General features: G+C 47.9%; 1 protein-coding gene across 1 annotated transcript in view; it reads left to right on the top strand.

The window, feature by feature from the left end:
- The first annotated feature begins 1622 nt into the window (after positions 1 to 1622).
- TMEM63C (transmembrane protein 63C) overlaps positions 1623 to 9513 on the top strand; it is a 38045-nt gene continuing 30154 nt past the window's right edge. Inside the window, exons 1-4 of the mRNA XM_006884653.1 lie at positions 1623 to 1772; positions 2273 to 2352; positions 2690 to 2771; positions 8165 to 8202. Of these exons, the coding sequence (XP_006884715.1) occupies positions 1623 to 1772; positions 2273 to 2352; positions 2690 to 2771; positions 8165 to 8202 (350 nt within the window). The remainder of the gene's footprint in view (positions 1773 to 2272; positions 2353 to 2689; positions 2772 to 8164; positions 8203 to 9513) is intronic.

Below are 9513 nucleotides of genomic sequence, written 5' to 3'. Positions count from 1 at the left end.
CACTCTATTTACAGTTCAGCCTTCATGTTCATCCCCTCTCTGTTTCTCCGCCACTAAAGTGGAAGCTTCAGTGGGGACAAATTTGTCTTTTTCATCACTCTCATGTGTCTGGCACAAAGCAATTACTTACCATTTGTTGTATGAATAAATTAAATTGCATTTGGCATACCTGCTGCCAAGAAGTCGACTTCTTTAAGGTTCTTTAAGGTGCCAGAGAGAAAGAATTTCACTGTAAAGACTAAGGTGTGCCTGCCCCAAGCCACTATTTTTCTATTACATCATATGTGTGTGTGAAAGTTGGGCAATGAATAAAGAAGATCTGATGTCTTTAAACTGTGATGTTGGCAAAGAACATCGAATATACTGTGGTCTGCCAGACAGACAAACAAGTCTGTCCTGGAAGAAGTGGCCGAGTGCTCTTTAGAAGCAAAGGGGCAGGGGGGAGGGTACACGGAAGGAAGCAAAGATGATGGCACTTTGTCTCACAGACTTTGGGCATGTTATCAGAAGGAGTCAGTTTCTAGAGAAGGACGTAATGCTTGGAAAAGTAGAAAGCCAGGGAAAGAGAGGAAGACTCTCAGTATATCAGAGATATGCTGACAGACTGACTGCAACAATGGGGTTAAGCACCCCAGAGATTGTGGAGATGGTGAAGGATCAGGGAGGGTTCTGTCATATCATGTATAGGGTCACTATGACACATAGCCAACCCAATGGTACCTAACAACAACAGCAACAGTTTTCCAGAATGAGAATGAAGAAAGTGAGCTGAGGTCTGGTATAAAAGGGGATCACGTTTTTGTATTAGAACGACCATGCATACTAACTCTAAGTGACTCTAACCCTAACCGTAGCCCTAGTTAAAGCAGCTCCTTATCCCTTCTAGTTTTAATCTGTGCTTTCCACTCTTATCCTTGCCTGAAGAATCTGGATCCCAGTGACTTTGACCTCTATATTTGGGCCAAGCCCCTGAGCAGATACTGGTCTTCCTGCTTCCTTTGTTAGGAAGAGAATGGCATGTACTGACTCACTGCTGAGTGCCAGACTCTCTACGCTTACCTGAAGTATTTGCAGGAGCTATTTCCTTTGCTGGTAACTAGATCACAGACCGGTAGGATGCTCGAGATGGTAGCGGTGAGCCCAGTCCCCATGAGTGTCCTCTAGATGCAGTTCCTGTCTTCCTACTTGAATACTTCCACCCTGTGGTCTGGCTTGTCTGTCATGTTTGTTCATCTAGATACAAGAGTGGCTTCACAAAGGCAGGTTGAGGAAGACCTGTTTGGATGTGCACTCTATAAAGATTTTCTTAAAAGCATCAAGTGGTACAATGAGAACCACCCCAGGGTACCTGAGCTCTTGTGTCATATGCCTGGAGCTGGAGAAACAAGTTCTCTTAAAAGGACAGGGCTTTTCTTCCTCCTGGACTGTGCTTCCTTCATTGACCAATCATCTATAAGCTTGGCAGCTGGGCACAGTGTAGGGTAGGGATTCAGTCTCTGCTTCAACTGCTATACGCAAGCAACTTTCACTTCTCTTCCAGAAGGTTCTGTATTTTGAAAAGTTAACGGTGAGTCCTCATGTCGAAACTGGAGGCCCCTCTGTTTACCATGAAACCGTCTGAGATGCCTGTCTTGGCCAACAACCTGAATATGGTGGAGAGAATGAATAACACGTCGGCTGATGTGTGCTTCCAGTCCAAGAACACCGTCCTCCAGGGGCAGCCCTTTGGGGGTATCCCCACCGTGCTGTTGCTCAACATCCTCGTGTGGATAGTGAGTCCTGGGCACTGTGGTGGGGAGACAGCAAGGTCTCAGCCAGGGCCATGCTCATGCTTTCACAAGTGATACAGCAGGGGCCGCGGGTGTCCATTCGGACACCAGGCATAGTGATGCAAACCAGCTGAATATGCCGGTCTTGTCCAGGGCTACCCAGATGGATGGGCCTCAGGGATGCAGGGTCAGTCAGAGTCCTTGGTACTCCTGTGTGTTATTGTCCAAAGATCCATCTGGCCAGCGCCCTTGGGCTTTGCGTCTCTCTCTCCCAGTTGATGTCTCCAAGGGGAATTACTGTTTAATAGGCCTAAGCATGCTGCCACAAGAATGGGAAGTTGCCAAGGGCGTGCCCCCTACCTGAGAGCTCCCACCTTGTGGAAGAGCCCCACGGAGCCCCTGGGAGCCTCATGGGTGGGATCTCCCCCTCAGCAGTGGAGAACCTTCCAACAGGAAGACATCCACGGACTCTCCTGCCCTCTCTCGCTCTTCCTGCCCGATAGGTCATCGTCTTGCTTTACTCCTTCCTCCGGAAAGCTGCGTGGGACTACGGACGCCTGGGCCTCCTGATGCACAATGACAGGTAGGGAGAGGCCGGGAGGCTGGACAGGGGAGCTGTGAGGAATTCCCTGTGAGGAATGTGACCGCACCCAGGGCATGTCCCTGTTAGTGCCCAGCCTGCAGCAGGGGTCTCACGGGCAGTGCATCTCACAGCTCATCCCCTGCCCAAGCTTTCTTTCCTACTGTCTGACTTTGTGATCCTGGAAGTGGACTCCTGCCAGGCACTAGTTTCCTGGCCGTGGGGGTGTTGACTGCCCTGTGAACGGAGGCCTTGAGCCGCCCCTGGGCAGAGAGAGGGACAGCTAGCTGAAACCTGGTCTCTCCTTTTCCGCCTCTCCACCACCTTTCCTGACCGGCAGCCTGACCTCGCTGATCTATGGGGAGCAGAGTGAGAAGACGTCTCCCTCCGATATTTCTGTGGAGATGGAACGCAAGGACAAGGTGAGTGTGGGGACCAGGCTGGGCGCTCCTGGCTGCAGGCAGGCAGCCGTCATGTGTCCAGGAAGGGATGAGAAGCTTGGCAGTCAGCACTACTGAGTCGCTTCCAGCAACATGACCTTGAACAGATTACTCAGCCTTGCTAAGCCTCCATTCTTCTATCTGGGAAATGGAGATATTAATGAGTCCTCCACCCAAGGATGCCAAGTCAGCATTAGCTAATTAGAATATCTTCAAACTCGTTGCTGTCAAGTTGGAACCAACTCAAAGCTAGTCCTCCAGAGGATTTGGAGGCTGTAGGTTGCACAGGAGAAGCTTGGCCATCTTTCTCCCACGGAGCCCCGGTGGACCCCCTTTGAGTAAGTAGCTCAGTTCCCCATGGTCTGTGGCACCAGCGCCCCCCTTAAAGATTGGAAGCCTTTCTCTCTTGTTGCTGTTGAGTTGGAACTAACTCAGCTGATCTTCCAACATGAGGGATATTGTCCATCTTTCTGCCCTGGGGCTCCTGGTGGGTTCAAACTGCCAACGTGGTGTGGCCTTTGGGTTCACAGTGCAGCTCCCCATGGATTGGGTCACCAGCGGCTCCTTAAAATCTTGGAATTTTTAAGTTGTGTTTTCTACTCCCCTCCAATCTCCATACCTCCTCTCAGCACCACCGCCCCTGCCCTCCCCTCTCCATGGAGGAACCACGTTGCACTTTACAAAGAAGATTGACTTTGTGGGGCAGGAATCCTCTCAACCTGCTGCTACTCAAGTCTCCTCTCACTTCTTCCTGTTCAAGGCCTGCCCCTCCCTCTGAGCCATTCATTCATTCTCCCCTAGTCTCACCAGGTCCTGCCCTGGGAGGCCTTTTTTCCAGGAGAGGAAGAGAATTCTATGGTGCATGTGTGAGAACTGTAAGTGCATAAAGGGATAAAAGCACCAAGAGGCGAGGCCCTCGAGAGCAGTGGAGGATGCCCCTATACAGATGGTGATAAAAAGATCAGGGCAGAAGGCAGAGGCCGAGTGGGAGCTGGGTATAGTGAGAGCAGCCCTCATCTCTCCAGGGCCCTGCAGCTGTCATCTCCCTGTGCCTGTCACAGTTAAATGGAAAGAGTTATCTGCATTTTTTTTAGTGACTTGCCTAAATGTGCCTTTTGTGTCCATTTTCTCACCTCCAACTCATTGCTCAGTTCACTCTAACTTGGATGACCCCCTGTGGCTCCACCCAGACAGAGTCTCAGTGGTCTCACATCACGGAACCCAATGGACTATCCTCGGTGGACCCTGTAGACCATCTTCCCACTGTGAGCAGATGTGTTCAGCTGTTTGCATAGCCCTGCCGCCTGGGCTTCTGCCTCTCTGTCAGCTCCTCAGTCTCCTCTGCAGACCTCTGCTCCACACCTGGTGTTCCCAAGGCTCAGTCTCAAGCCTTCCTCTCCTCCTTTCCCCACTCCCTCCCTTATTCCCCTCCCCCTTCTTTCTTTCCCTCCTTCTCCCTCCCTTCCCCTCCCTTCCTCGCCTCTTCCCCCCTTTTTGACTCCCTCTCTCAGATGGTGTCTTCCACCCTCACAGCTATCACTTGCATACTGATCCTCCTTAAAGTTCTATCTCCAGCAAAACCTGCTTTGAACTCCAGCTCTATTGATCCAGCAACATTCAAAATACCCTTCGATACTGTAAAGACATTCCATATTCAATGTATCCACAATGTGCTGTGAGACAGACCCCTCCACAGGCAGCCCATCACCCTGTCCTGTCACCTGTATCATCCTACTCCTGTTTCTTTCCATCCCACCGTCTCCCCCCTCGGACCTCCCTCGGTCTCTTGCTTTGATGACTGAGGGAGCCTCTCTCCAATGTTTTGTCCACATCCTGTCCATTTTCCACCCGCACCCAGAGGGAGCCTCATAGTTAACCCCTCATTCCCTCACGTGAGCCTTTTGTACAAGTAAGCGGCAGATGTTTCCGCACAGCTCAGTGGTTTGACCTTCTAACACCTGCCCTGCCACATCTCCTTATTCCTCACCTCTTTGATCCAAAAAAATGTCCCCACTTTCCCACCTCGTGGTCTTCCCTCTTCTCATTCTTTGGTAACCCCTCTCCAAGTTACAACACCCACCCTTCCATGTATTTCAGCCCAAGCAACACTTTGTCAGGACTCCCGATCACCCCATCGAGGTCTGTATTGTGTACTCATGGAAAACTCATTCCATTTCTCCAAAGCTCTTCATTCAGCCTGTGTGTGACGAGTCCTTTCTGCGTGATGTATGTAGTAACGCCGGCTTTCCAACCCCCACTCCTACTGTGAGAGAAGGTGCCGACCTTGGGTTGGCATACCGCTGTCTCCAGCACGCAGTGGTATCTGATAAATGTTTGCTGGATGCTGTGACAGAGTGGGACTGTGTCCTGTTAGCAGCCCACCGTGAACCCAGCTTCCTTCCAGAGTGTGACGCCTCAGACGAGTCACTTGGTCTCTGGGAGGCATCGCTGGTAGAATGAGGACAGTAACACCTACCTTACAAGGTTGTTCTCAGCTTTATTTTTAGAAACATCACCTTTAAAAAAAATAATGACAAAAAGATCATTTTATTTTTAAAATGTTTAAGAAGACAAATCACTCTGCCAGCAGTGGGAACATCATACTGAAGAGGGTAAAAATTAGATGAGCAAGAGCGTGGAGTGAAGTGACCTGCAGTGGGTGAGCCAGCCAGGACAGGAGTCTCACCAAGGCTGGGTGTGTGGGTGACCAAACGGCCTCCCCTCAGGACCCCAAGAGTAAGTCAAGGCAGGGGTCATCCATCCCCATGTGGGTGCTATCAACAGGATCCTGTCCTCTGAGGTGGGTGCTGGGAACTTGTTCAAAGCCAGGAGAAAAACGGGAAGTGCCTGCCTCTCAGGCCTGCTGCTCAGCTTCTAAATGCTCTGAATGGCTTATGCTTTTCACACATTTACAGGCATGTGTGAGAGAATACCTCTCTGTTCATCAAATTTTCATGGGTACACAGGCCACATTCCACTCCTGACCACTGCCATTTCGTGAGTCAAAGACCTCTTCCAAGAGCTGTGGACCTCCGTCCTGTCCTGTAGTATGCGGTGTGTGTACCTGCTGGTGTGAGGCACACTCCTCCCTGCTCACCTGTCCCTAGAAGAGGGTGGAAGTGTGTCCCCAGGAAGATGTGCTCTCCACTGACTGTGACCACAAGGGGGCAGCAGAAAGCCTACCTGCTTTGCTGCTTTCACCAAGTGCATCCTTGTTTATCCAGACACAGAGAGAGTGGTGACTGGCCTCCCAGCCCAGCTTTTGTCTCGATTTTTCACTCACTTCCTGACTGCTGCCACCATCATTCTCTTTCCTTCCTTGCCCAGATCACACCTCAACTCCTGTCTTTACTTTAGCTTCCTGGGCCCAGCCAGAACATTCCTACTGCCAAGCATCCACAGATAGGGAAGGGACCTACAAGTGGGCCTTATCCTGTAAGGGCTGAGCAAAGTCCTCCTCTACTTGTTAATGGAACCCTCATTGCCTGACATTGGGAACTGCCCCTTCTCCAGTCCATGCAACATCAGAGGAACTAGACATCATGGGACCTGGTATGCAGGGAACATCCTGCAATGTGCACCCACGTGGTGCCAACCACTAAGGGCTGGTAATTTTCCAGGGCTTTGCTTGAACTCTCTGAGACCCAAGAAGGAATCATGTACCAAGGAGGAAGGATAACTTATCCCATGACCAGATGTGGAAACTTCTAGAGCCCCTGGCCCAACTCATCCCTATGCACAACCTCCCTATAAGCCTATTCTCTCAGAGACTACATTTCTTACTCCCCAGAAACTCTAGATAGCAGGACCCCAAGGGAAATGTTTACTTGAAAAGAATTTGATACAAGAGAAGAAATCCAGCTCAAACTATAAACTTCTTATAAAATTAAGTTTTATAAGAAGGCAGTTTATCATATTAGTTTATCATTTGCCCTTGAATTGATCCGTACTCATGGCTTTCTAAGGTACCTCTGGGTGAACTTGAACTACTAACCTTGTGGTTGCCAGCTAGATGTGTTAATTATTTGCACCACCCAGAACCTCTAATTTATGATTTAGCTTTGAGGAAGTTCAAGGATATAACCACCTAGATCCAAGAAGTCTATTGGTGCCATTAAAACCACCCTCTCTCATCCTCTGTCCTCCGAGTTTTTTCCCCCTCAGACCAGTTCTCTATACAGGGCACAAAATATGGCCTCAAACCACTTTAGGCTCCATGTGTTCACAAAAATCCTAGTCTCAGAGGGCAAGAATCTTTCTCTTTGTCTCCCTCCCCATTGTCTGTACTGATGCTCTTAAAAGAGTTACAATTGACCCCACTGGGTCATGCTCCCATTGGTCAAGTGGCTACTTGGTAGGCGGTGCATCAGATCACATGTTAAGCAGGGACATTTTCCAAAAAGAAGCAAGGAAAGACTGATCAAAAAGTAAGAGACAGTCACCTCAGAACGAGGTCCTCAAGGAAAAAAAAAGAAGGAAGGAGGCGGCTAGTTGGTCGGCGGTTTTTTTTTTTTTTTTTTTTTTTTTTTTTTTTGTTATTATTAATTTTAATGAAAGTTTACAGAGACTTTGGATTTCCATTCATTCATTGTTGCACTTTTCTCCCTGACCACCCCTCCCTACCAATTCGCTCTACTCTTTGAATGGTGAAAGAAAAATTCTTTCGTTGTTATACAATTCCTCCCTTCAAGTCCACTCCACTATGCAGCCTTTGCTCTGGACTCCTGTCATGACAATAATACCCAATCATATATCCCTTTTAAGTCATATATCCCTCTTCTGTTTTAATGCAATATACACAATTTATCTCATCTTTCTTACTCTCTCCCTAACCTCGATGTCAGTCTTATTTTACAACAGTGGCACCATGCAGTATTTGTTCTTTTGTGACTGAGATATTTCACTCAGCATACTGTCTTCCAGGGTCACCCATTTTGAATAATATTGCATGAGTTTCTTGTTTTTCAATGGAGTATTCCATTGTGTGAATATACCACAGCTTCTCTATCCATTCGTTTGTTGATGGGCACTTATGTTGTTTCAAACTCTTTGCTATTGTGAACAAAGCTGTGATAAACATGGGTGTGCACAGGCCCTTTTTCTAAGACCCTATTGTTCAGGATGTCTCTCTCTTTTTTGTTTTTGTTTTGTTTTGATTTGAGTTTTCTTCTGTTGGATTTTTTTTTTTTTTAGGAGAGACGTTTTCACTAGTCATCACTGCTGCCTTCTTGAACCACTTCCTCCTGGACCACTCACTCTTTCCCACCACCTGCCTCCTGGGAAAGAGATCCCTTCTGGATGCTGCCAGGGGTTACAGAGCTGGACAAAGCAGGCTGGGGCTAGGTTTTCAGTGCCTCTTCTTTTTTCCCCCACAGGGCTTTTGTTCCTGGTTCTTCAACAGCATAAATATGAAGTAAGTGCCTTAGCTTTCTGAATCTGTGAGGGGTGTTGCCTTTGGGGAAAGGTGGAACATCCTTCTGCCAGAGGGGCCCTGGTGGTGTAGCAGTTAAGCACTTAAAGCTTGTCTGTCTGAATGTATCCAGCAGCTCTGAGGGTGATAGCACCTAACAATCTACTCCTGTAAAAATTGTTGTTGTTTTGTACCATCTAAATAGAACTGACTCATTGCTGACCCTCCAGCAGGTTTTCAAAGACAGTGTGTCACACAGACACTGATTGTCCATCCTTCTCCCATGGAGTAGCTGGTCGATTTGAACCACATGCCTTTGGGTTGGCAATACAACTCCTTAGCAGTGCAACATCTTACCTCTAAGTCAGCAAAGCTGCTTCCTTTGAAAGTTACAGCCGTATACGTGGAGGTTCTAATCTGTCACAAGGAATTTTTTTAAGAGTCCAAACTGAGTCATTTTCACTCCAAAATAAGCAGATCTCTGGTTGACTGGACTGACCTAACTCAGTAGATACCCTTGGGCCCAGTCCAGGCAGAAGAAAGTATCATGTAGATAAAATTATAGTTGATTAAATAGGGATAAGGCAAAGCACACACACACACACCCATTTGCTTTTTGCTGCAACATTCAAGTATGAAATAACAGATTCAGATTATGGTGCTAGTGTAAGTCTCTGTGTGCAGCTGATTGTGTGTATCTTTGTGTCTGGACCGCAGGAGAGGTCAGTGTATGCAGGGTGTGTGTGTGTGTGTGTGTGTGTGTGTGTGTGTGTGTTCTGTGCCCCAGAGGCTCCCTATCAGTGAGAGCTCCCCCTCCGCACATGGCGAAGCTGTCATCAGAAAGGGGAGGGAAGGGTCAGCGTTCTGTATCCAGCGCCCTCTGCAAGCAATGCCGTAGGTGACAGTCATAAACATTCACCCATCAGCAACAAGCAAGCCAGAGTTCCAGGATCTAAGCCTGTGTCTGGCTGGAAAAAAACCAATGGTTAGACCCATCAAACATCATAATGGGCATGGTATAAATGCCATACAAAAAGGATTGGCGAGAGATTAAAATTCCAACAGAGAGGTGTAGGAAGCTTAGTTTTGATCGAGGCCTTGAAGAACAAGAAGAATTTTGACATTAAGATAAAGTCTAATTAAAAATATGTAGGAAAAGACTTCAGGTTAAATATTAAGCAAAAGGGCAAGCCATTTAGTGTCATTTATAATAAAATCACTAGATAAAGCCTAGACAGAAGACAAATTGATGCCTTTGAGTTGTGATGCTAGAGTACTGAATATCCCGTGGGTTGCCGAAAGATTAAACAAACA

This window comes from Elephantulus edwardii, unplaced genomic scaffold (genome assembly GCF_000299155.1).
Source record: "Elephantulus edwardii isolate Elephantulus edwardi_28Jun2011 unplaced genomic scaffold, EleEdw1.0 scaffold00037, whole genome shotgun sequence".
Classification (NCBI taxonomy): domain Eukaryota; kingdom Metazoa; phylum Chordata; class Mammalia; order Macroscelidea; family Macroscelididae; genus Elephantulus; species Elephantulus edwardii.
Note: the sequence above shows the minus strand (reverse complement) of the source record. Positions and strands in the feature narration are given on the sequence as shown.